At 41.9% G+C, this 27,034-nt stretch overlaps 2 protein-coding genes across 2 annotated transcripts; one reads left to right on the top strand and one right to left on the bottom strand.

Moving 5' to 3' along the window:
• The first annotated feature begins 4,439 nt into the window (after positions 1-4,439).
• TERF1 (telomeric repeat binding factor 1) lies at positions 4,440-15,243 on the top strand. The gene is made up of 9 exons (XM_081874557.1): positions 4,440-4,761; positions 6,920-7,015; positions 8,852-8,982; positions 9,245-9,331; positions 10,233-10,379; positions 10,914-11,023; positions 12,083-12,186; positions 13,594-13,667; positions 14,853-15,243. Exons 1-9 carry the CDS (start codon positions 4,539-4,541, stop codon positions 15,009-15,011), a joined length of 1,131 nt encoding a protein of 376 aa, XP_081730683.1. The 5' UTR covers positions 4,440-4,538; the 3' UTR covers positions 15,012-15,243.
• A 527-nt stretch (positions 15,244-15,770) lies between these two features.
• SBSPON (somatomedin B and thrombospondin type 1 domain containing) lies at positions 15,771-25,841 on the bottom strand. Its single transcript, XM_081874746.1, has 5 exons — positions 25,504-25,841; positions 20,389-20,583; positions 18,961-19,051; positions 17,717-17,896; positions 15,771-16,055 (listed from the first exon to the last, which is right to left on the bottom strand). Exons 1-5 carry the CDS (start codon positions 25,715-25,717, stop codon positions 15,938-15,940), a joined length of 798 nt encoding a protein of 265 aa, XP_081730872.1. The 5' UTR covers positions 25,718-25,841; the 3' UTR covers positions 15,771-15,937.
• Positions 25,842-27,034: the final 1,193 nt, after the last annotated feature.

Below are 27,034 nucleotides of genomic sequence, written 5' to 3'. Positions count from 1 at the left end.
CGGCGGGGAGAAGCGTGCTTCTCCCTGCCGCCAGCCCCACAAGCTGGGGGCATAGCGGGGAGGCGGAGAGCTGCATGTTCTGGGGGCTGGGGTCGGGGGAAGCTCGGGCTTCCCCCGCCCCAGCCCCACGCCTGGGGGAAAAAATTTTTTCCCCCTTTATTTCCCCCCCCCCCAAAAAAATTAGGTGCATCCTATGGGCCGGTGTGTCCTATAGGGCGAAAAATACGGTAATCAGTGACAATGTGAGATTAATTTGAAGCCTTAGCCTCAAGAACCTATCCAGATGTTGATGTGATTTACCCAGAAACAATGTGTAAGGAATACTCAGGATCAGGGGCGCCGACTTATAAAAAATATTGGGGGGGCGGGGGCCCATACCGACTTATAAAAAATATTGGGGGGGCCCAAGACCTCCAAACCGCTGCTGCTGGGGGAACGAAAGGGGCGAGCCCCGGGCTGCCCCGACCTTAAGTGAACCTGTGAGGGCCCGCCCTTTGCGGCAGCCGATTGGCTGCCGCCGTGGGCGGTGAATATTAATGAGCTAGGGGGAATCCCCGCTTCTCGCAGGGCCGACGCCAGCCCCGCGAGATTGTTGATGGGTCGAGAGCCCGCAACCCCACCCCCTCTCTAGATCGGGAGTGGCTTTGTTTTAACTCATTACTGAATGTATTTTAAAAGGTAACTATCGTCAAACAAGGAAAATAAAAAATACCAACATAATTTTGTGATTTTACAAAGCATAATATAACTAATAATTTTCTTAAATTATTGGGGGGCGGAGCCCCCCTAAACGAATTTTTGAGGGGGCTCGGGCCCCCTCAGGCCCCATGGAGTCGGCGCCTATGCTCAGGATTCAGAATAAGGATTTTCCATATATTTCCCAACCACTAGCATATTGGAATTGTGAAATTATTCACAGGGAAAAGAATGTGTGCATGCACACACACAGCACAGATATAGACACAACATTTTTGTAATGCGAAAATCAAGTAGTCTATACTGTATTTCACCTTTCTGGATTTAGCAAGTTTACTGTATGGGCAACAGTTAGAGATAAAATAAGGGAAATTAAAATTCATGTCCATAAGAAACAATAGAAAATGGAACCAGAAAGAAGGTACCTTCTGCATGGATGATCCAGCTGATAGGTGAAGGTCAGGGAGTGGAGAACCAATGGCCTTCCAGATGTTGCCTAATCTGCCTGCCCCACCTTCAGCTGCTGCCACCACCATTGAGTGACCAGGCTGCAGATACTCTGCAGAGCTCTGCTGGTGGCAGCCCAGAAATAGGATTGCTGTGTCTGTTGGGTACAATCTTGGATTCCAGAAGGTTTTTAAAAAGTAGCAGTTTTTCCATTTTAAAATTATCTTAAACAGATTATCTATAGAATGACTGCAGGTTGATGAAATTCAGATCTACTGTTGAGCTGTGATTGGTATGGGAAATCTGATTATGGTTTTGAATAAGTAGCTAGGGTAGGAATTTGTTGTACAGTTTCCATGGATACACATGCATGCATGCATGCCAGAATTCAGCTCCAATAAATATTTCTGTCACTAAATATTTCTCAACACTAAAAGGCATAAACATTTCCCAGGGGGATTGTGCAAAATGGTTACTGAATATTCATGTCTTCCTACACCCATATTTCTTGTTCTCATTTCATATTCTCCTAGAATCAACCAAATCCAAATATGTTTAATCCCTTCTGAGATCATTTGTTACATATGTAGCATTTCTGTTATGGGCAATTAATGTTCACCCCTTTATATACAAACATTATTATATCTTCTAGATTACAAATGTTGTAATATGCATATATACACTTTAAAACCCAATAATAAGTTAAATTACATTAAATCAGTGTGGCCTATCATCTTTACTGAAGTTAAAATTAATGGCATCTTTGTTTTCACCCACTCTTGTATTTCTCTGATTTCTGTCATCAAAACAGGAAAGACTTTATTTATGTGCTCTGCCCAGGCATCTGCTATCTATTCTTTGTTGCATAGAGAGAATTGTTTCTAAAACCAGGCCAATCGTGCTTTTCCAAGGTTTGGTTTCCTTGGAATGAGGGACAGCAGATATGCAGTGTCTTTATGATGTATGGTTCATTTACACATATATACAACCTGAGCCTGCAATGAAGGGGCTCACAACATTAACACCCCAAAAAGGTTTGCTTCTCCCATAGCCACAGCCTTGGATTCAAGCAAAGATCAGGCACAGCTCTGTCTCTCAGCTGCCCACCCTGCAACCTTGCTTCTACGTTACACACCTCAACTCTGGACTTTGTCTTTCTAACTAAAAGGCATTTTTAAGAGGGGGACCCACCCATTTGTCCTCTGGCAGAGCCAATTCCTTTGTTACCTTAACAACCCATATATGGGCCATTAGCAAGAATCTTGCCCGGCTATTCCCGCAATTTGAATCCCAGCTGGTTCCAGGAATTGGAAGGAACTCAGACATACAGCGCACCCCACCCCAAACTCACAACAGTATATTTGTCTTTCAGTTCCTTGTACTTGTTTTAAAGAAATTTGGGGCAGGATAATAATCTTTTTTAAAAAATGTATCTTGCACAATTTTGCTAATTAATCTCAAATAATCACCCTAATGGAAACTTTAAAAAATACAAACGAAGGTGGAATTATAGCAAGATGCTTGTTTGCTTATCATGATCCTATTTGACCGGCAATACAGTGGTCTCCCCACAACCTCCCCATCCCACAATTAAAATTTGCACAATTTTATTAATTCAACCCAAATAGTAAAAGGAGGGGGGTCCATACTGAAAAACAGTGCAGGAAAGCTGAAAAATTATCTCACCTGAAAGTTAAAACAGTGTAGGGAGAACCAAGGAAAAGAGTCACTCTAATTTTCCACAATAATTCAGTGGCATGTACAACAGTTCAATTCAGTTTCAGTTTGGCAGGAAATGATCAGAACTAGCTGATCTCAGCACTAAATCAAATGGTAATAATTAGTATCAAACCAACTAGAACCAAGCTTTCTTGGAATGCAGTCATGCCCATTTCAATTTAAGCAAGTCGCTATGAAGAACACTGTTCTTTTATGTAATCAAAAGCAACCCAAAGTCCCAGTGTGCTGGGTTATACCCTCAGGAACTCTTCAGCTGATGAAAGGAAAAGGCTTTATTAAATCCTATAGCTCCCAAGGGATCTCTTTGCAGAAAGAGTGGGAGTTAGGGAGATCATGTCCTTCTTCCATCAAGCCGCATTCTGATGGGATGTAATGAATTCTCCCAGTCTGCTGATGACTACATATAAAAATGACATATCAAAAGGGGTGCACTTGCCAGTCACATCATTATAACTTCTCTTTAGAGCAGGGTGGTGAAACTGTGGCCCTCTAGGTGTTGGACTACAACTCCCATCACCCCCTAACCATTGGTCACGTTGGCTGGGTCTAGTAGAACGGCTGCTACAGAAGTCTTATCATAGATGTCTGATGTAATCTTCATTTTTCTGCTTAAAAAATGGAAGAATCCCTGACTCTTAAGAGCTGAAAAGCCAATGCTTCTTCCAAACTCTGAAGAACTAAGGACTGCATGTTCCACACGGTCAACCCTTCTTAAAATAGTCAACAATACTAGTGGTTCACTGCAGAAGCGGCTAACCTGTGGCCCTCCAACTCCCATCAGCCCCCACCAGCATGGTCAATGGTCAGGGATGATGGGAATTGTAGTTCAACAGATACCCGAGCTTCACTGGTTTTCCCCATCCCTGAAGTGGTTATATGTCGGACCAGGACTGTGCAGACCAAGGTTCAAATCCTTAGCCACAAAGTTCAAGAGGTGATCTCATGCAAGTCCTGATCTCTCAGCCTAGCCTATCTCACAGGGTTGTGGTGAGCATAAAAGGGGAGGGTGAGAGTGAACTGGAGAAGGGATATGTGATGAAATATCTACTTTTCCCCATTAATCGTTCAGCCTCTCCAGAAGGCTAAACCTGCCAAACTGGCACATTGAAAACACTTTCATCGAACATTATTATTACGTATTTTTATTTTTATCTCGCCTTTTCCTCTGACAAGGACTCAAGGCGGCCTACAGATAAAGAAGGAGCAGCTAAAAACATGGGGGGTGTTTCATAAAAAAACAATTAAAGATTAATAAAATTTAAACTAAATATAAAAGATCGATTAAACTTCAAGGAAGACAGATAATTACAAATAAAAATATGCAGTAGCCATGCAAAGAAAGAGGGCGAGGGAAGAGAAAATATCATTTGGTCACAAAACAAAGCATAAAAAATGTTTGTTCGCAATACAGAAAAGAGGCATGAGAGTCAGGGACGGTTCTCTGTGTTATTATCCTGCCCCGGAAAAAGAGGGCAGCATTAAATGAAGTCCGGAAGTGAGCAATGTGCGTAATCCTCCTCCCCCCCCCCTTCCCAGATGGCCCGCGAGGCGGCGGGAAGAGGCGTGGCCAGAATGGGGCCGGTGACGTAGCGGGACGGTTGAGCGGAAAGGGGGCGGAGTTATAAGTATTTGTTTTGAGCGCGCCAGATTCGGAAATGGACGTTGAGGCGAGTTTAACGGTTTCCGGCCCAGTTCGTCCTCCTCGACCGAGTCCCGCGGCGGCAGGTCCGGCTGGGCGTGACGAGGCGCAGGTTCCTTTCTCTCAGGTGGAGGCGGTCGCCGCCGGATGGATGCTGGACTTCGCTTGCCGCTGCCAGTGCCGCCATTTTTGTCAGGGCAACCGGAGGGAATTCGAGAACAGCCGAGACCAGGCGCTGAGTGAGTAACTGGCCCGGCGGGGGGGGGGGGGCGGAGCTGCCGCCGCCCGCTTGACTGGTTCTGCCTCGAAAACACAGAAAGTGAAGCTTCTCCTCCCCTTCCTCGCGCTAGCAGAAAAACCTCGCTCGCAAATGACCGCGCAACAATAGCCTCTTCCGTTGGGAAAAAAAAATTCTACACACAAAGAGTGTGTATGAGAGAGAATATTAGTTTATTAGGAGGGACAAGAGGACACAAATAGCAACTGCAAAGCCAGTATGAATGGTTCCAAGCATGCCTCTGTTTTATTTTCCCTTGAGGTGTCCCTGTACTTTTAGCAGTTGCAGTGTTAGCCCAGGTACAAGATGTTGCAGGTACAGGTACAAGATGTGATAGCCCTGTAAAGCTTCAGCTTGCTGGCCACATTCTAAATGCAACCAACACATCTGTAGCAGTACCTAATGAAACTTTCCGCATCCCACCAACCTGATTGCCCTGGAGAAATTCAGACTCCTGAGGAATTTCCTGTGAGAGAAAAGGTTATTTAGCATTAAATTTGTTATCACAAGCGCAGGGTATTAAAGGAAGTTTTCCAATTTTATCGAATTTTATGTGGAAGGTTAGGCTGAGAAATAGCAACTGTCCCAAGGTCCCTCTGAAATACAGTGGTACCTCAGGTTTACATACGCTTCAGGTTACAGATTCCGCTAACCCAGAAATAGTACCTCGGGTTAAGAACTTTGCTTCAGGATGAGAACAGAAATTGTGCAACGGCGGCACGGCAGTAGCAGGAGGCCCCATTAGCTAAAGTGGTGCTTCAGGTTAAGAACAGTTTCAGGTTAAGAATGGACTTCCGGAACGAATTAAGTACTTAACTCGAGGTACCACTGTAAAATAAAACCTTGGGTATCCCTGCTGAAGGACACTCAACCCATTATACCACTCTGGTTCTATTACAGCTTCCTTCCTTCCTTCCTTCCCTCCCAGGGCCCCCACCTCTGCAGAAGGGGAAAGGTGCTGAAAGCCTCAATCTCAACAGGAAGTGATTCTTCCTGCCCAGTTGAGAAAACAAGGTCCAGAGTGTGGCCTGCCACCTGCATTGGCTGGTTGACGTGTTGGGCCCCTGGTTATCATGGCAGCTCTGTAGCCCAGAGCCGGCTCTTCCCAGCTCCTCTCTTCCCAGGCACAACCCATCTCCCTTAATTTAAACAACAACAACAACAAAACTCCCAAATTTAAAAACACAAGTTAAAAGCAGTCCAAGAAAAACAATTCCAGTGGTTTTAGAACAGGAACTTATAAGGGAATGCTTTTCCTTGATGTAATAACTACAGTAGAGAAACCAAAGCTTTCCTCTTAGCTTAACTTGGCAGATTAGTATGTTCTGCCTGAGATGACCTAGTCAAATAATTAATGAACACTAAAAATACGGTATCAAACTGTTGAGCAATTGTATCATGTTTGCTGTTATGTGCTGCATTATTTCTAAGACAAATTTACAAAGACACAATGCATTTATGACTTAAGTAACTACAGTGGTACCTCGGGTTACATACGTTTCAGCTTACATACGCTTCAGGTTACAGACCCCGCTAACCCAGAAATAGTACCTCGGGTTAAGAACCTTGCTTCAGGATGAGAACATAAATCGTGTTCCGGCGGCATGGCAGCAGCGGGAGGCCCCATTAGCTAAAGTGGTGCTTCAGGTTAAGAACAGTTTCAGGTTAAGTACAGACCTCTGGAATGAATTAAGTACGTAACCAGAGGTACCACTGTGCTTCAGACTGTCACACTGGGGGGAAATTAGATTGTTACCACCATTCAACCTAAAGTGTCATGAAATTTATTTATGCTGAAAATTGGCCTGAAAATCTCTTGATCTCTGGCTCCCTCTATGGTCAAAATAACTCTAAAACTTATTGTTGTTTAATTGCATGCAAATATGAATCTCATTGACAGATTGACTAGTCATATTTTAGAATGAGTGCATCAGTGTAAGCCACTAAATATGCTTCAGTCCTAAATAATATTATTTGAAAGATAGTGCCATTGATTTCAGCACAGCTTCATTTCAAGTAACTGTGCTTAAGATACAGAAAGGGTTCCTGATACTGATAACCACACAGTGGCACTATAGGAACAAAATTCATCTAATCATGTATGCTCTTTCTTTCTCCAGCTATCATCAAAGGACTAAATCAAATAGAAACTCATCAAATGAAAACAGTGTGCCTTTGTCAGCTGTTGGCATATATCGCAGAAGGAAAATCACTTGGTAAATATTCTGCTAAATTTCTTCAGTTTGCATTGTAATTCCTTTACAATATTTACAATATTCCTTTACAACCCCAACTTACACTGGGGTTACATTCTGAGGATAGCACCCAAGGCCAAAGTAGTGTATAGTCAAAACATATTGGGTTCAATGGTGGGTGGGATTGCCAAAAAAAAAAATTTCCTGACTTCCACCCACTTTTAATGTTGTTGTGTTGTGTTGTGTTGTGTTGTGTTGTGTTGTGTTGTGTTGTGTTGTGTTGTGTTGTGTTGTGTTGTGTTGTGTTGTGTTGTGTTGTGTTTTGTTTTGTTTTAAAAAAGCCTAGTGCATAAAGCTGAATGTGCACAAGTTAAATGTGCATAAGTTGTAAGTTACCTGTACGGATAAATCAAACGAGGCTTATTTGCATGCAGTGCTTCACAGAGTGGCATAACAAAGCAACAAAAGTTGCTGTTTTCAGGAGCTTACAGTCTAAACTTGGACATAGGGTTGGAAAGGATGAGACTCAGGTAACAAAGGACAGTCATGAATGGCGTCTAAAAGTTTTGTTTGGTCTTGATAGAAAGCTGTTATTTGTGATCCCTTGCACAAGTCACTGGGGAAAGTTAAAAGCAATAAGAGGCTGTTGTTGCTCTTGACCAGGGGTAGGCAATCTAAGGCCCAGGGGCCGGATGCGGCCCAATCACCTTCTCAATCCATGGACAGTCCAGGAATCAGCGTGTTTTTACATGAGTAGAATGTGTCCTTTTATTTAAAAGGCATCTCTGGGTTATTTGTGGGGCATAGGAATTCATTCGTCGTTGTCCCCCCAAATATATATATATATATATATATGCTTTCGTAGATTTTCACGGGTACAGGAATGCAGGTTTTGGTGTCCTCGGGTGTCATATATATTATATATAATATATATAATATAAGTCCGGCCCACCACATGGTCTGAGGGATGGTGGACCGGCCCACGGCTGAAGAAGGTTGCTGACCCCTGCTCTTGATCATGTCTAAAGTCTGGCCTGAGAGAAGGATTCTGCTTGTTCCCTGAGACTACATTTGTCTGCCTTTGTTCTGGGCTTTGGAGCCACTCAGAAGCAGCAAATAATGTGCTACCACTTCAAGATGCCACCTGGTGCCAAATGAGAAGCTGTACCCTGAATACTCTTCTATTTCTTTCCATCTTCTTGAAGTCATGGTTCTTTGTATCTCAATCTCAAATGCATGGGTCCTGAGAATATCCAAGAGGGGGCCTTCCTAGTTTGACAGAGCAGTTCCATTCAAACTCTTTGGCTGGGTGACAATATTATTCATGCCAAGAAGCTGAGCCATGCCAGAATTAACAGCCTCAGTGTGGATGTTGAATTCCCCAGAACTAATGGTATAAGAGTCTTCAACACCACCTCTAATATCTTCTCTGTCAGCTCAGGCACTGAGATTGCTGAACAGTGCAGCAGATAGCAAGCTAAAAGAATATCTCATCTGTCCTGATTACCCATCACCAGGTAAAACACTCTAGATCCCCATCCAAGTGATCAGGAAGTCTGAAGAAGGGGAGACATTTCCTACAGACCACAGCAATTTCCCCTCCATGACTCTCTGGTCTGCCCTGAGCTATTGCCTTTACTACCCTGTATCTGGTTGATAGAACAAAAACTGATCAAGATGGACACATTTAATTCTGTAAGGGTCAAACGAGGAGACTTAACAAACGGCATGGGGCACCTAAAACCATCAGCTGTGGAGGCATATGATGATTGGTAAATTTTAGTGTCCTTTTTGTGTGTGTCTTCTTTACTCTATGAAATACACTATTTGCCCTTCTCAATTTATTTCCTTTTTAAGGTTTTCATTTGGGGGATGATGAAGACTCTTCACCACTGGAAAAAGCCCTGTTAATCTGGACTTCATTTTTAAAAACACAAAGCAAACAAGATAAGCTGCATGAAGACATCAAGCGGTTAATTCAGATTCAGGTCTGTCTGTAGATCCATGCAGCCATATTTGCTTGAATGTGCCATGGAAATAAGTCAGAGCATCACTCATTTGAATTTCTTCATGGACTATCATTGACCTGTCCAAGCAAGACCATAGGACTGAGTCTTAGGAAAGACCATTAACAAAGATTGGTCATGTAACATTCAGCTGCAAAAGTAGTTTTGCTCCCATACAGTATTACAATTTTTTGTGTAATTGTGACACCTCTTAATCAATCCAGAATGTATTCTTTCTTTGTAGGCTGTAGCAGTGTATATGGAGAAAGGATATTTTACGGAGTCTGCAGAAGTCCTTGAAAGAATATTTCCGGAATCTCTCTCAAATGAGGTAATACTGAATTTTCAATATTTTTGAGTTCAGAAGCTTGATTACTCCAGACAGTTTGGTCTGGAACAAATTTTAAAAGTAGCAGATGCCTATAAATGAGCAATATGCAAATTTACCAAGCTAATTGCTTGTTTGTCAAATTATATATTGCATTACTGTGTAGAATAGGGTTACAAAAGAGATACGAAAAATAAAATCAGTTAAAATTAAGGAGAAAATCAGAAAATGCCTAGGAGTTTTTAATGTTTGATGTTTTACTGTGGTTTTATAATTCTTTGGAAGCCACCCAGAGTGGCTGGGGAAACCCAGTCAGATGGACAGCATATAAATAAAAGTAGTATTAGTATTAGTAGTAGTAGTAGTAGTAGTAGTAGTAGTAGTAGTAACAACTTCAAAATAAGCAAAGCAAAGCAAATTTGCTTCATCCTTGCTCCTTTCCCCTCATCTGCATGGCAGAAAGCATGCAGGGGAGGGTTCCATATTTTCCCAAGCCAAGCTGCTGACAAGAAGACATTGCTCTTGCTCATCAAAGATCTTGACTAATGAGAATCAAGTTCCCTATATTGAATAAGATAGCCACTCTGCATTTTGCCATCTGTAACTATATGGAGAAGTATTGAAAATTTATTCTTAGCAAACAAGTCTATAGAGCAAAATATTCTTTTAGATTGAAAATGCTAGATAAAAGAAGGGTAATTTGTGCAGCAGTGATGTGATTTGTACCAGGATAACAAATGGACTGAACCTATCTGTACTGAACTTCTTGAATCTTGGCTCCTAGAAGGCAGAAATAACATACTACGGCTGTTTATAAAGGTGCATATCCTTAGTAAGATACAATACAATGTAACCCTGATCATATATATATTAATTTTTGATTTTTTGATTTATTTGCATTTAGCCTTTGCGAATGAAGCTGGCTGCAATAGTAAAACAGAAAGATCCATATCATCCATTTCTCCTAAATTTCAGTTTCAGTCTTTTGATTCAGAACATCAAATCATACATCAGTATTTTCTTGAGTGAAAAATCTGATTTTCTAACGCAGGTATGTTGAAGCAATGGGAAATCTCACTTCACATGAATATCACTTTATGGAAAATTAAACAAATACTAAAAACGGGGGCGGGGGGGGGAATGGCTTACCTCTTTTAAAGACAAAGCAAAATAGAAACCTGGTTTGAAAAATTCCAATTTATGTGTACAGTGGACCCTCTAGTTACATACCACTCTGGATACTTAACTTTCGGGTTATGAATGCAGCAAACCCAGAAGTATACATGCTGCATGCGCAGAAACGCTCAATCACGCCATGCACGTGCACAGAAGCGACGCCTCTGCCTGCGGACTTTTCGGGTTGCGGATGGACCCCCAGAACAAATCTTATTTGTATCCAGAGGGTCCACTGTACCTGTCATTTAAGTTGTAGATGAGTGAACGTTAATCACTGAAATTTGTTCTTAACATTGTAGTGTAGTTTTACTCCCCCCATTCCCCAAGAAATGGATATAGTATTTCTAAGAACAATGCACTACTTTTTGTTGCTGGTTAATTAAAGTGGCATTTCTGCTCTGTTTTACAGGAAGCTATGAAAGAAGTGGAAGCTAGAAGTTCAGGAAAAATAATGTTACAATTGCAGTGTAACAGTGTAACTGAATCAAAGAAAGAAAGCTTTTTGGAAACCAAACAAAGGTTAGTATCACTTTAAAGTAAGTACATATTGAATCTGGTTCTTGTTACTACAGCTTTATTATAGCAAGGGTACTGTAGGTGCAAGAGGGATTTATTCCTGAAGAGTCAGTCTCTTTTTGTTTGTGTGAAACCATATTTTCCTTGGCTCCAGACTACATTTTGTCATGTTTTTATCATAGTAAAATTTAGCAAGTAGAGGCATAAGTTGGAAAATCACTAGCTCTCTAGTAAGCCATTAGGGTTTCTGTATAGCATCTCCATCTCAAAAGCATTGTATGTGTTCATGTTTATAAATACAACTACACTGAGAGAAGCTTTTTCTTGCTCTGCCAATGGGCGCTGTAAATTGGATGTGCCCCACAATAACTATATCAATCTGTCCTTCTTATTCACTTTTCCCCATTACCCAGGATGGTGTTGCACCCAAGAGTGGTTGGCAGTGATGCAACTTTCCTTGGAACCCTAGCCTGGGAGCTTTCTGAAATAGACCTGGGGTGGGGTAGATGCAGGGAGAGTCAGCATCAGGCAGCATGGCTGAAGATGTTAAGGCACTACAGAATGGTAAAAGTAGCAGTATTGGTCAAACATAGAACTTTAAAACCCAGATTCCTATCCAGGAGTAGTAAAATTGGGTACAGTATTTACTTCCACAGCATCACATGTCCCTGTATAATATGATGAATGCAGCTGAAATATAGTGTTATAGAAGTTTACTTATATCAAAGAGGATTCTGAAGTTTGGGAGAGATGATGACAGATTTTCTATATGCAGGATAAAATGTTGGTAGAGTATCCTAATTTGATACAAAGCAAAATATTATTTGGACATCCACTTCATCACTGCCTATGTTTGGGGGAATGTATTTTGCAGCATGAGGCACTAAGCTTTGTGGAATGTGGCCAAAGTTATATTGATTTTGTTCTTAATTCTGATCTCACGCTTCCCTCAAATAAACTCCATCTAGCAAAGAAAAACCACTGGAAAAATATCTTCTAGCATGAATTCAAAATAGTTAAGTATCAAGGCTTGAAATTTATGTATGTTTCATTCCTTTATAGCTCAAATAGACAAACTTGTTCATTAGCTAGTCAAGTACCTTGGGATTCATGGCAACTACAGACTCCCCAGAGAAAAATAAGGAGAAAAGGAAGTGCTCTTCAAAGTAAGTGCTGCAATCCTTTCAGTGTATATGAACTCCATTTTAATTTTGGTGGATAAATAATTGAAATACTGCTGTAAGTTTTTAAATACAAGAAAACTGCTTAAAATTACTGTGCATGCATACCTGGATCACAGCCTTAAACTATTTTTTGTACCAACTATTTAGAAATTACCGTGGTTCTGGTCCTACTTGGATGTTGTTTAACATCTACATGAAATTGCTGGGTGGAGTTATCTGGGGGTTTGGAGTACAGTCATACCTCAGGTTGCAAACGTGATCCGTGTGGGAGGCACATTCGCAACCCGCAGTGTTCGCAACCCGAGGTATGACTGTACGTTGTCAGCAATATGCTGCTGACATGCATCTGCAGGTGTGGCAGTTCATGTGCTGGACCATTGCCTTGCCTTGGTAATGGACTGGATGAGAGCCAACAAGCTGAAGCTCAATCCAGATAAGACTGAGGAACTGTTAGTGGGTGGTTCCCTAGACTAGACGGATGGGAGATTGCCTGCTTTTGATGGGGCTATGTACTCCCTCTGAGGGTGTAGGTATGTAGCTTGGGGGTATTTCTGGATCCTTTTCTGTCACTTGATGCTCAGGTAGCCTCAGTGGTGTCTTCCATCAGCTTCAGGTGGTGGCCCAGCTGCCTCCCTGACTGAACAGGAAGAGTCTAATTTCTGTAGTTATGCTCTGGTAATCTCTAGGATAGATTACTGCAATCCGTTGTAAGTGGGACTGCCTCTGAAGATTCTTCAGAAACCTCAGCAGGTGCACAGTTCAGTGGCCAGGTTGCTTACTGGGGCAAGACAGTTTGAACATATTACATTGATCCTGGCCCAACTGAACTGGCTGCCAGTTTGTTTCCAGAGCTAATTCAAAGTGATGGTTTTGACCTATAAAGCCTTAAATGGCTCAGGACTAGAATACCTCAAGGACCACCTGCCTCCATATGAACCAACCGAGACTCTTCAATTATCATCTGAGGCACTTATTTATGTACCCCCTTCACGAGAGATTTGAAGGGTGGCAACACAAAAACAGGCCTTTTCTGTGGTGTCTCCCCACTTGTGGAATGCTCTCCCCAGGGAGGCTCACCTGGCCCCATCATATATCTTTAGGTGCCAGGCAAAAATCTTCCCCTATAAACATATATATGGCTCTCCACACAACTAAGTTATTGGCAAGCTTTCTTGTCACCCTAGTTCTTATCTCTTATTAGTTGATGTAGTTGTACATACTATCTTATAGAAGCAACAAAGCTGTGCCCACAGAATTAACTGCTATTTAAATTATCTTCCACTGTTTTGCAATAAATTTGTATTAAGAAAATTTCTGAGTATTAGGCCATTAATAATACATTATAATTGAAAGATTCAAAATATTTATTTTGTTTGTTACCTGAACTAGACAAGAGGGAGCTACATGATCCTGAAAATGGTCAAGAAGATACTTTATCTCTGTCAACAAGTTTTAAGAGACAGGTATGAATGGGGGAAGGGTTATAAAATGCAGACCATGTCCTTAGAAGGGCCCATTGAATCCAGCTTCATGCTGTCACAGTGGCCTATGAGAAGCCCACAACATCACTGTCCAAACTTGTGATTCCCAGAAATTGCTATTTATATACTGCCTTTGAGACTGGAATGTAGCCATCTTAGCTACCCATTGATTGTTGTGCCCTCCATGAAGATGAAGGTGCCCCTACTTGCGCAGAAACTCCTTTCCAGAGTTGACAAGTGACATCACAGCTTGGCAGGAGAGGGTCTTGGCCTAGCAGGTTTGGGAAGCCGACAATCCCAGACTTAAAATACTGTGTTCATTGTGGACAATTTCAGGTTCTCCCTAAAATAAGTAGATACGCTGCTTTTCTTCACAATCTTTGTTATTGAAATAATCTCAGAGCTCAAAGCAGCTCTTTTGAGAATTCCAAACAAGCTGAACCTACCCATTTCAATAGTGACGGATGTTTATAGAAGATTTTACATGAAAGAACACTGTGAATGTTCAAAAGGCTGTTGACTTTTTACAACTCTCTGAGTGGTTACTCTGGTCAATGTTGCCATTGTTCAATTCTCCCATAGGCAAAGTGAATGTTGTAACAGTGTCTTCTGTTAATCATTGCACTATTTTTTAGTTAGCTTGCATACATGGGTCTATATATTTTTACAATTTTGCAGCTAAAAATAGAATTCAGAAAGTCATTTTCAGTTGGCAAGTGAATGTTGTGCCCTGCTTGATTGGTTGGAAGATATACATTTTTATCTCAAAGGAGTTTCTGCCTTCTAAAAATATGATGTAGAAAAATCAGTCATGCTAGAGATGGTCATTAGGCTGATAGTCATTTTATTTAAAAAAAAACCTAGATTTGAAGGTTGCTAAAATAGTTTCTAGATTAGCTTTCCATCAAAAAGTCCCATATTTAAATACAGTTTTTCCATAAAAACATTGGATTTATTGACCTTGTCCCTAGTGGGAACAATTCCTGAAATGCTACACTTCTGTAGGCTACAAGTATGCAGAAGATTTAACTCCTTCAGTCCTAAAAAATCATAATGGTAAGAACTGAAGGTTTCCTTCACAGCTTGTTAGCTCAACAGTAGAGGAAAATATTTTGAAGTGTGTTGTGCATATCTGAGTATCACAATGTTTTGTTTTGTTTTTTAAAGCGATGGAGTTGGGAAGAAGACGAGAAATTGAAAAAGGGTGTACAGGAGTTTGGAGTAGGAAAGTGGACTAAAATTCTTCTACATTATGACTTCAATCATCGGACTAATGTAATGTTGAAAGACAGATGGAGGACTTTGGTCAGACTAAACATGGTTTAAGCTGTCTTCCCAAATATTTTCGTTTTACTCCACTCTTCCCTATACTGCATTTCTGATCTTGTCAGGTGATTCCTTTATGTAGTTTACAGCAGACCAGTGAAAACCATTTTGGTGTAAGTATGTTTAACACAAAAAAATCTAGTATATTTTATTAAATAGTCTTGTTGCTTAAGCTGGTTTTTGAAAAGGTAGCGTATCTGGTTATCAGGCAAATAAAATGATTTGCATTGAATCGTGATAATTTATCTTTTACCCTTGAGAGCTTGATAAGAAATTCAAACCTGTCTTCTGCACAGTTGCATAAAAGTTGCTACAAGCAATTAAAACAGAAAACCCCAGATGGTCAGAAGCATTCACATTAGTAGTTGTCTCATGTGAGGAGCTACATATCTATAAAGATTAGCTGTACTGTGAAGCTGCATCAAACAGCTTCCCTATTCAGGCATTCAGGTGAAGCAGGCAGTCTCCAACCATTTCTTTTGTGTTGCACCTTCTAAGGAACCTGTAATATTTGGCTGATGTTGAATATGCCTGGAATTCCAGTATCTATCCCAGGAACTTCCTTTTGAATGGTGATTGTTGTCTTTTGCACTGGATAAAACAAATTGGGAATCACTACCCTGCTTTTAAATTGGATAGGGGCAAGTGATTCTAGATTGCCTCATTTTCAGTGGGGCTTCCACAATGATCATCAATAGTGGATTATGCCAAGTAAAAATCTCACTAAAATACCATCTGCAGACACAAGATGCCTATCAAAACTTACAATAATTAGCTTAGTTTTTATTCAGTGCAGCAAAAGACTGTGATTTCAAAATGTTGACTTGTCACTTGTTAAAAAGCAATGTCTAATAGGGTTACAGAAGTCCAACAGTAGAAGAGTTTCCTCAGTTCAGTAAAATATTAAAGGTTATGTGTTCAAACTGCTACGTAAAAATAAAACTATGTACAAGAGGGCATGAACATTCTTCCAGCTGCTGAACTTTTTTCCATGTTCCATGGCAGGATGGATTGCCAACCGCTTGCCAGTGAAGAACTTTATTCCTAAAAAGAGAACATATGCATAAACATCATCCCATGGGGAGTGGATATAAATACATGGCATTTTAACTTCCTGTTTAAACTTACTGAGCATCCTGTAAAGAGCTACTTCACTGTTCAATAATTCTAATTCGTAGCATCTGCAAAATGAATTTTATTACTTTTTTGTATGGCAGCTAATAGCATATGCTCTCGGGTTGGTTCACAAAAAATAAACATAAGCTATAAATCAACACATCAAACTTTAATACTTCTTTTTATGGTAGATATGCAATAAAACACAAAACAAAAATTGAAAAGCCCAGATTAGAAACATTTTTTTAATCTTCACCTTCTGTCAATATAGTTTCACCACAGATAAAATACTTTCCCTAGCAACCAGCCACCTCGCTTTATTTGGCCAAAGAAGTTGTAACAGAGTCTCCAGTGATCTTGGGGATCAGGTAAGTATATACGTAAGAAAGTATTTTAAATAACCTGGCCCTTTGAGTCCATAGCAATGCAACATTTTCACAGTGACTATATAAAAGCAACTTGCATTTACTGTGTCATCATATTACAGTAACCTTCTTAAGTACACTGATTTTATAGCAGGGGTTCTGCAGATGTTGAACTCCCAACACCCATCAGCCCAAGCCAGCATGGTCAATGGTTATGTATTATGGGAGTCACAGTCAAGCAACACCTGGAGGGCTACAGGTAAGCCATCTGTGTTTAATAGCAACTTTGACTTTACTGTATCAGTTTACTTGTTGGACTGATAGGAGCTATTCATAATAACTGTCCATCAATGAAGAAAGTTATGCGTTGATTCTGCTATGGTAGGTGTAAGCTGAGTTCTGTGTGAATTAGCCTATATTTTCTAAAGAAAATAATTGATTTAAGGACTCTGCTTACTGAGGCTGCAGGGTCTAGGCCCCACCTGTGTTGCAACTCATTGGAGTACAATTTGCATCCCTGTTTTTTTGTATGGAAAAAGAATTGTGCCTTTAGCTACTCTGCATGACTAATTTAACCCCACTTTTGTTAGAAAGGGATGTGAAGTAAAAGAGAAGATTTTTAAGACAGCTGAACAACCACTTGGAGAAAAGGGGGGGTGTCATCTATTAGTTTTGACATTTAAGAGGGGAAGAAGGAAAGGGGGCAATTGGAAAAAAGACATTATTAAAGAGGACATCCTCTTCAGGCTCTGGAGAGGGTCTCCTTGTGAGCCAACTATCGAATGAAGTCTCAAAACTATTATGTTGTCTGTTGGAACTCAAACTTGGTATTTTTAAACAGTAATTTAAATGCAGGAAATGGTGTTTGAAGCCTGGATATCAAGCAATTGCTGCTTTAGCCTAAATTGAGACACCTTTACATTAAAAGATCTCACTTTTGAATGAGGGTGGGGGTCAAAACGACCCAGTCCAACTTCAAGTCAGAAAGTTCCTATTCTTCATTCACATCAACAAAATAGAGAAATGTTCTTGGTCTTGCACTTGTGTGCCTTAATACTGTACAGAGGAGTGCCCATACAGTAGTGATTTGAAGCAGTACAAGTTAACTTTAAAATGTTCTCTGTGTCAGCAATCTTCTCTTTAAAAACTGTTCAATATAACGTATAAGTTAAAATCTTTGTTGTGCTGATGGTAGGACTTCAGAAATGAGATTCAATTGCTTACCCATCTGCATCACCACCATCTCCAAAACAGCGATGGCTGCTAGTGTGCATTGCTGGAGCCTGGCAGGTTACACACACCGTAAATCCTTCTCTGATGTACTGCATCCATCGAGCATATGGGCGATTCTCCATAGAGCAACGAGGAGACAATGTTTCTGTTTTAAATTCCACACAATAGCTCCTTAAGAGAAGAAACTTTGGTTAATGTGTTGCATTATACATTTAATAGACTATAGCATAACTATTACCTGCAACTGCAGTAAAAGGTAAGCCAAAATATGTTGTCCACTGCGTCTGTATGAACTGATAGATGAACATAAACATTAATGTCTATCAGCTACAGCCATGTTATGTTCACAGCCAGCAAACTGACCTGGGCAGACAATATTTTTTTACTTTTTTTAATACAGTGGTTCCACTAGGTTTAGCTATGCTGATGTTGGGTGTTTTAAATTACAGGCTCTTGAGAATGAACCTGTATTTTGAGACAATGCAGACAGAATTGGGAAAATATCTGAGTAATTAACTTAATATTGCTACCACTAGGAGTGGGTTACAGAACAGATTAAAAAAAAATTCTTAAATAAGGCAGGTTAGTTGAAATAAAGCTCCATTTATAGGTGAAGTTGTAGCAGGGAGTGAGTTATCCATGAAATACATGTTGCGGGGGAAGACATCACAGAAGGATCTTCACAATCACTGGGCTCCCTAGCAGCTAGGCAACATGAGTGGTCTGCATTCCTCATAGACAAATTATAGGAACAGAATACTATTGAGCTGTGCTTACACTCAAATAATCGCCTCACAGCAGACCCTACAATATGACGTAGGCTGCGGCACAGGGGAGTGAGAAGAAAGAGGCATTCCTGAAAACTTTGCAGAGAGGCCTTCTGCCAGTGGAGTTTTGAATATGGAAGGTGCCCCAACTAATTTTTGCAGTGCCCCCTTCAGAACCCTTACATTATAGCTTATCCTATTCCTCAAGGTACCCTTGTGCAGAGGGTGATTGGCAGAGCATTTTTAGGAGCTTGTGTAGAGAAGAGATGGGGACGACAGCTTCCACCAATCCCTTTCAGATTAACTCTGGAACAGGCCTGGTTGAATTATTCTACATGAATGTTCAATATTTTCTTTCCTGTGAACTGAATGACCTAGGCGCAGCTCAAGCCTGTGTGTCTCTATACTCAGAGTAAGTACTGTAGAGTTCAACGGGGCTTGCAAGTATGGAATTGCAGCCTTAATTACCTAGAATTCTCTGTTTCTGAAGACCACCTTGGATTTGCAGCTCTCTTTTTTCTCTCTTTGCTGTATTCAGAACTAGTTATAAAAGCAGGAACTAGGAAGAGAAAGGTTTATCAATACAAAAACAAGCTTCTTCAAGAAGGATGAAAGACACTGACATTATTGTTTAGCTGAAGTGATGCAGAAAACACAGAGTTCTCTATCATAAGATAGTCATCAAATAATTAAACTGGCAGACAAGGCCATTCTAGTAGGATAGGGTATTTTCATGAGAGACTACTGTTTTATTGGTTATAGGCCTATAAATTGTGAAGGCTTAATACATCCAAAGTCCTGCAAATATCCCTGTCATTTTGAAATACGGTTCTCAACAAGAGGTTGAATGTGCAAACATTCGCAGTTGAGTAGATTATAGGTTTTCCCCACATTCCAATGAATATTTTCATGTAAATTACCTTTTTACCCTGCTGGCTGCTCTTTATTTGCAATCCCTTCTACCCCAAGTTAAATATGTTTGAAGTATGTTAACAGTTAAAGACTTGTCTCAAAATAAACAAACTTGACTGCTTTCCAGGAGAAATACAATAAATTTAATAAAAGAAAAAAGCTACACAAGCACTTACATAAAAAAGAATTCAGTTCACTGGGACTTGAACATAAGAATTGCATTTCTGCAGAATTATCACTTGTGCTGCTGCTATGTAACAAACATCTCCAGGTGCAGTGAGGAACCAGAATGCAAAGCTATTTACATACCACAAAATGTGGCAGGTACAGAACCAGACCATTCACATGCGTCCTGTAAAGTCTTGGGCCTGCTGCAAAACCAACAGATATGACACTTGCTCCCTATAAATCATAGTTTGCAAAATGGGAGTCAGCCTACTGAACATGTTCTATTCCTGTTCCAGGCTCTGAAGCAATTCCACCCTTTTCCCACCTCTGACTGTAGTTGTGTATTATACATGCACTGACACAAACTATGGTTTACACAGACTTCACAGAGACTCTAACTGTAGTGCCTTTGAAAACTCTGATTATAAGAACATGGTTTTGGCTTCAAGCACATATTACAGTAGTTGAAACCATGGCTAATGTTAGGAAGGAGGAGGAGGTGGAAGATCTGGCAAGCAGGAGAAAATATGAGTGCTCTCAGTTTGCAAAAAGTAAGCACAATATATTGAAGGAAGCCATTTTAATGAAATTGCAATGGAAAGACAGGCAGATTCTTTTATTTGCTTCATGCAATATGCTACTTATCAATTGATAGTTAACCCTATGGAAAAATATTATGCATTTTTTTGAATAAATAGTACCCAGTGTTTTTACTGCAGCCAGTCATAATAAATGAATTATTAAAAAGCAATTAAATGTTTATGGATGTGAGTAGCATAATGGAAGATTCGGAGCAAAATAGTATGTTACGTGTACCATGCTCATCTCCACAATCCTGCCCCTCGTAGGTAGTATATTCCAGGCATCCAGCTCTCTCTTCTAATGGAGGACAGGGCTCCCCACCATTTTTGGGTTCCTGCTGTATGATCCGTGTACGCATACGGAAGTTAGGCTTACACTGTGCTGCACAGCCACTCCATTGACTCCACTCCCCAACGATGCATGGAAGAGCTACAAAGATATTTAAGATTATCATCAGTAATAATACCTGAGGAAGTTATGAAGCCATACATCAAATTATTAACATTTTCCCTGTAATACTTAGTGAGTGGACTTGGGATGGGGGGCGGGGCTTGTTATGCCCACATTCTCTATCACAGGCTGCCTCTGGCAGAAAAACACAGGGAGGCCACATAGTGACTAAACACTGAAGTCAACACTAGGTGCCATTTTCAAAACTTCTGTGCCTTGCATAACCCTAGGTCTTTGTAATAAAGTATAATTCGATAAATGCATTTCCTCACATTCACCCCTTGCTTCTATTCTTTCTCTCCCTTCAAGTATGATTCAGCCAAATGCACTTTAAAGTCCCACTGATCCCTATGGAAAACCCTGCTTATGACCAATCAACAGCACTAAAAATAACCTCACTTTCATGAATTGTTCCCATTTGTTACTTATTACCTCTTCATCTTTTCTATTGTCAGAATTTGATACAGCAGCTAGGGGAGTAGTATTGTTTTTGGAAGCCACCACACAGGGTTCTCAGCTGAATCCCCCACACAATGGAAGAATGCACAAGGGGCATGCACTGTATAACCCTGTCCTTGATGGGAGCACCAGCCATGTTGCCTGCCAGCCACACATTCAACAGCCAAGTGAAGGGAGCCTTTCGATGCTATTTATTTTCAATCCCCTCACATGAACTTTCCCTCCTGAATGTAATCCGATGAAAGTTTTAACACTTTTCTCTTCCTTTTTTCACCTTCCAAAGAGAGAAGCATGCTTCATGAACTAGATTCCCAGTCTAGCTTGGGTCTTGGCACTCTTATTTCACTTATTTGCTACCCTGGCCTCTGTTGGGAGGAAGGGCAGGATATGTATTTAAATATATGCTGCTAAGGAATTAGTTCAGGCTTCCTCAACCTCAGCCCTCCAGATGTTTTGAGACTACAATTCCCATCATCCCTAAACACTAGTCCTGCTAGCTAGGGATCATGGGAGTTGTAGGCCAAAAACATCTGGAGGGCCGAGGTTGAGGAAGCCTGGATTAGTTCAATTTGGCAGCTACAAAATTACAGTACCTCATAGGAATATGGTACCAATGTGTGAAAAATGTGTTACACACTTTGCTATGTTTGAAATCCGGGGTAAACAAATGGAAGTTGCTTTCCAAGCCATCTTTTATTTTCTTTGAACCCAGCTTGCATGTCCCTCAAGGCCCCACCTCCTACTTGGAAGACTACCCCTTCTTCTCTCATTCCAAAAATAACATCCTTCCCCCCCCCCAAAAAAAAAATAACTAACAATCCTCAGGAAATATTTTATTTTAAAACACTTTAATAATGACTGATACCACATTTTCCTATCTAAATTTCAGTTTAGAAGGTCAAATGCTTGAGTATAGCATACCAGTAGCCTTTCGGACCACCCAAATGGATCTTTTCATTCCTTTGGCCTCCCAGCTTGATGGGAATGGAAGTCACTAAGAAACTGCTTTGTACTGGCAATCTTTACCCTCCCAAGAATCAAGATGGAAGAACTAAAAGTGATGCTCAAGTGAGATTTCACTATTTTTGCTCATTTCAAAGACAATAATTTTTTTAAAACAAAACAAATTCCTTCCAGTAGCACCTTAAAGACCAACTAAGTCAGTTCTTGGTATGAGCTTTCGTGTGCATGCACACTTCTTCAGATACACTGAAACAGAAGTTTCCAGACCCTTCTATATAGTGAGAAGGTGGGGAGGGGTATTACTCAGAAGGGTGGTGGGAATGGGTGATTGGCAGATAGCTGTGATGAGCCTGTTGACGACTCTTAACGACTGCAATAGGTCTTACAGGAAAAAGCAAGGGGTGAAAAGGTGAAAAATGGCTTTGTCATGTATAATGAGATAAGAATCCAAGGTCTTTGTTCAGACCAGTTTTCTCCATGGTTTTAAGTTTGGTGATAAGTTGTAATTATCTTTAAGGTCTTTAAGGTGCTACTGGAAGGAATTTGTTTTGTTTTGACTATGGCAGACCAACACGGCTACCTATCTGTAACTGGAATAATTTTTTTGTTTATTTAATAAAATTTATATAACACTTGATTGTAAGGGAAAAAATGACACTGGCCATTGCATTCCTTTCTTACATGGATGTACCAGAGGATTCGAATGAAAATCAGAATCACAGAGAATGTACTGGAGAGTCCACAGTGTTCCTCAGGAGTCCGTTCCACTGTCAAACAGCTCTTACTATCAGAAAGCTTTCCTGATGTTAAGTTGGAATCTCCTAACTTGAAGCCATTGGTTCCTGTCTCCAGAGTAGGAGAAAACAAGCTTGTTCCATCTTCCATGTTACAGCCCTTTAGATATTTTCTCTCAATCTCTTTTCTAGGCTAAACATACTCGGCTCCTTCAACCATTCCTCATAAAGCAGGGGTGTCCAAACTTTTTTGATTTGATGCAGTGAACAAAGAGGGCCGACAAAAGTTGTTGTCCTTTTTTAAACTGGTGTCCAGATTATGGATTAGGACCCCGAGCTGGACTTTCAACATGCCTGTCATGAAGCTTGGTTTTCAGGCCCTTGGTCATCTTGGTTGCCCTCCTCTGCACACGTACAGAGTGAGGTAGGGCAGTGGGACTGCACAGGCTGACCAGCAGAGCCAATCCAGAGTTTCTGACAGTACACTCCCCCAGCCTTGCTTCCATGCTGCTCCACCTACGTCCGTGGCTTTGTTGTACGCACCCCACTCACCCACCTGCCCCTGACTTTCATGCAGTTCAAGCAATGACTAGGCAAGAGAGGAGGGGGGAAAAGAGAAGCAACAACCAGTGCTCAGTAGGTCAGATAGTAGATTGGACCACCACTTGCCAACCACTGCTTTGATGATGAAATAAACACAAGATACCCTAAAATGTTCGGCAGCAGGTAATTATGGCATATGGAGGCATTTGTAGAAGAGGGGTGGTGGGCTGGACGGGATATTTAAAACTTCCTCTGTCTGCTGTTCCTCCACAACTGCTTCCTAGCCAGGGCTTTCTCCACCATCAAAGCTTATTTCCATCCTGAGAATTGGATGGCAGGGAAGCATTTAAAAGGGGCTAGAGGAGCACTATGCAAGGTAGAATTGATGAAGCTAAGCATCCTCTCCCACTAATTTCCCTCTGCACCTACCTAATAATAATAATAATTTATAATTTATACCCCACCCATCTGGCGGAGTTTCCCCAGCCACTCTGGGCAGCTTCCAATTGAGTATTAAAACAATTGTTAGCATCATGAGGCAAAAGGTTCAGAAACGCCAGTTTGCCTTATAAACTAGTACCACGATCAGCCTGAGGTACAAGTCTGAGCAAATGGACTTAAAGAGGCCAGGTGATCATCCAATTCAACTCCCCACTCTGAGGCCGGATCCTTTCCACTGCAACCTCTCTCCCTGCTTCACAGATTAATCCGTATAATCCATTCTACAATGCACCAAACAGAGCAGAAACAAACCTAGCACACCAGTCCAAGATGCCTGCGGAGCAGACCGCTCCAAAAGCTATCAGGCAAATAAGCAACACTTGCACACTGCAAGAGGGAAGTCGTGAATATTGTCTGAAATAAAAAAAAAGTTATTTTTAATTGTCTTTTGGGTTGCAGGCCTTTAAGGTTCACATTTGACAGACGTCTCCCTGCACCTGCTCCTTCTGAGTCAGCTGTGTAAAAGGAATTAAAAAGAGGAATAAATCCTTATGCAACCTTTTAAAAAAAAAAAAACACCACAATTTCCAAGGGGGGGGGGGTCTTCTCACTAGGAGGGCTTGGTCCTTTGGCTTTCAGATCCTGACTCCAGCTGCTATACTGAAAGGTTTGTATATGTCTGGCAGGATTCTTGCATTCATTGATAAATCTATACCAGCATTGCTTGAATTACAGGGTGACTTGCTCCCTCCCTCAGTCCTTACCTTTTGTGTATAGTGTTGGTGCTCCTAGTTAATGGTTTAGAAAGATTTCAAAAAAACCATTTTAAACCATGATTCGTAGCTATGACTATTTTATTTCATTAAGGCCTCCTACCTTGTCGTCTGTGACTGGACTTCACTGTCAGGGGTACTTTACATTTACCTTTTTTACCTTTACCCCAACAAAGCATTGTACAGTATATCAAATCAAACACTTCTACTTTACTCCATGGCAATGACACATTTAAAGAAAAAGAAGCCTCCATACATGATATTTTGTATAACTCTATTCCAACATTGTTTGTTGCACCACTCATGCTCTCAATACATTAGATTTGCAAAGGAATTTAATATCTCCATCTCAAGCAGGAATCTACTTCACAAACAAATACCCAATGAAGTCTCCCTGAGTCACTTCCTTGCATTTTTTGGTTCCTCAATTGGATTTCCCATGTAAAATAAAAAACAAGGAAATTCGTGCTTTCCTCTCCTTGTTTAAAGCCTTTGCTTATGAAGCCTGCATTTCCTTGGGATCAAGAGCAAAAAGTGGCCAATGCCAGGGCTGGAAAGGGAAGTCAAGTCCTGGGTGGAGTTTTGGCAACTGAGCAGGTGGCTGTTCAGCGTCTCATTATTCGGGGTTTAAGCTGAAACAATTATTAACATTATTTTTATTTATATTTATATCCCGCTTCCCCCCCACCCTGCGACACAAGACGACTTACGCAAATTAAAACAACACAGATAAAATACTAACAGCTAAAACCATATATAAAAGATAATCGTTTTTATAGAATTTCTCCAGCCAACGGCAAGGCTTAGCCCTAGTTTTCAAGAGGGTCCGCATAAAGCCAGCGGCGGCTCTCTGAGCATGTGCAGAGTAGACTCCACCCCCACCTCCGCCGGCAAAAGCCGCTCACGGTTAACCCTTCGGACACCTGTTCTCAGGTGGCAAAGAAAGAAACCCACCCCCCTCCAGTCTCTCCCTCCGCGGCAAGTACCTGGGCACGCCTGGGCGTAGTCATAGCAGCAGTCGCCCGTCAGCTTGCACGCCTCGTCGCAGAAGCACGTCCCGTAGGCTCGGTCGACGCGCCAGCCGCTGCTGGCACAGCTCGGGTCCCGGCCCGGGCAGCAGCGCGCCTCTTCCGCGCAGCCCGCCTCGGCGCGGCGCCAAAGCGTCAAGAGGGCGGCCAGGGCCAGGATGCCGGCGCCCATCTCGCAGGCGAAGAGCTTTCCCCGACTGAGGCGAGGGAAGGCAGCTCCACCCGGCGGGGCGCGCGGAGAGAGCGGGGCCGGGCGCGCGGCTGCCTTGCCACGCCTCGGCCCCTCCCAGCCCCTCGCCAGGCGCCCGCGGCGCTCGCTCTCCCGGAGCTAAGGTAAAAAGGCTCGCCGCCGCCGCCGCCACGCGCTCCCAGGAAAAGGCGGCAAGGGCGCGAGGGGGGTTCCGCGCGCCTCCCTCCCCGGTCCTGCCGCTGGCTCGGCGTACTTGGGCGGGGAGGGGGGCAAGGGATGCTCCGGCCCGCCCAGCCTCTCCGGGCAGGGTCACGGGAATGCGCGGGGCTGGCAGCGGACCAGCTGCCCTCGCTCCGCCTCTCTCCGGCCACAGCCGGCGCCGCTAGACGGGGCGGAGGGAGCGGGGCGCTTCTCGCTCTAGCACCTGTTCTCTGATGTTGACTTTTATTGTACGGGTTTGTGTATAATTGTCGTAGGCCGTTCTAGGAGGTTTTTTTATGAATAGGGTATAGAAGTATGTTAATAAATCAGCTTTAAACTCACGAACTGAGGGCCAGTGTGGTGCAGTGGTTGGACTGAGACCTGGGAGGTGAGGGTTCACAACTTTAATATAATTACAATTATAATTATTGCCTATAATTAGGCCACACAGCGATGAAGCTCCTTGGGCCGCTTTAGGACTGCCACTGCCTCTCAGGCTAACCTACCTCACAGGCTTGTGAGGACTGGAGAAAAAGGCGGGCTATAAATGCAACAATTATAATTGTAATTATATTAAAGTGAAATAATATTTGAGGAAGCTGTCCCTGAGCAGGTGCAGAGTGCATGCCGATTCACTGAGCAGCAATAGGTATGGGTAACAGAACTTCTCCAGGTCAGCATAAGCAAAAAGAAAGATATATCTGACAGTCTTAGACTGGTACCTTCTGTGTTTGAAAGAGCTGTTGATATGGGGGAAGTGACGCTTCCCACATTTGCCGAAAGAAAACTGATACTCCTTTAAACAGCTTGGATGCTCCGTGTGTGGGATCCAGTAGTGAGGACATAGCAGAATGCATAGGCCACTTTAGGGCAGGAACCAGTGGGAGACGAGATCCAGGCCTCATCTCCCTCCTAAATTGTTGTCAGGCACAGTGTTCAAAACTCCCATTGTTCTAGGCACATTTTGCAACTGGCAATTTCATTAGCATGAGCAATTTCTGAGCTCTGGCCGCATACTGAGCCTAAGATTTCAGATTAAAACCTGCCATTGCTGGCGTTGAGGGCTTGGAAGGAGAAATTCCTGCCTGCTGGACTTCC

Source organism: Podarcis erhardii (assembly GCF_964252035.2).
Source record: "Podarcis erhardii genome assembly, chromosome: 8".
Classification (NCBI taxonomy): Eukaryota; Metazoa; Chordata; class Lepidosauria; order Squamata; family Lacertidae; genus Podarcis; species Podarcis erhardii.
Note: the sequence above shows the minus strand (reverse complement) of the source record. Positions and strands in the feature narration are given on the sequence as shown.

Coding starts and splice junctions, on each gene's coding strand:
- TERF1 (XM_081874557.1), top strand. CDS start 4,539: ATGGACGTTGAGGCGAGTTTAACGGTTTCCGGCCCAGTTCGTCCTCCT. Junction 10,380..10,913: donor AATCTGATTTTCTAACGCAG/GTATGTTGAAGC, acceptor TCTGTTTTACAG/GAAGCTATGAAAGAAGTGGA. Junction 11,024..12,082: donor TTTTTGGAAACCAAACAAAG/GTTAGTATCACT, acceptor ATTCCTTTATAG/CTCAAATAGACAAACTTGTT.
- SBSPON (XM_081874746.1), bottom strand. CDS start 25,717: ATGGGCGCCGGCATCCTGGCCCTGGCCGCCCTCTTGACGCTTTGGCGC. Junction 17,897..18,960: donor TCAGAAACAGAGAATTCTAG/GTAATTAAGGCT, acceptor TCTTCTCTTAAG/GAGCTATTGTGTGGAATTTA. Junction 16,056..17,716: donor GATGGTGGTGATGCAGATGG/GTAAGCAATTGA, acceptor TTCTCTTTTTAG/GAATAAAGTTCTTCACTGGC.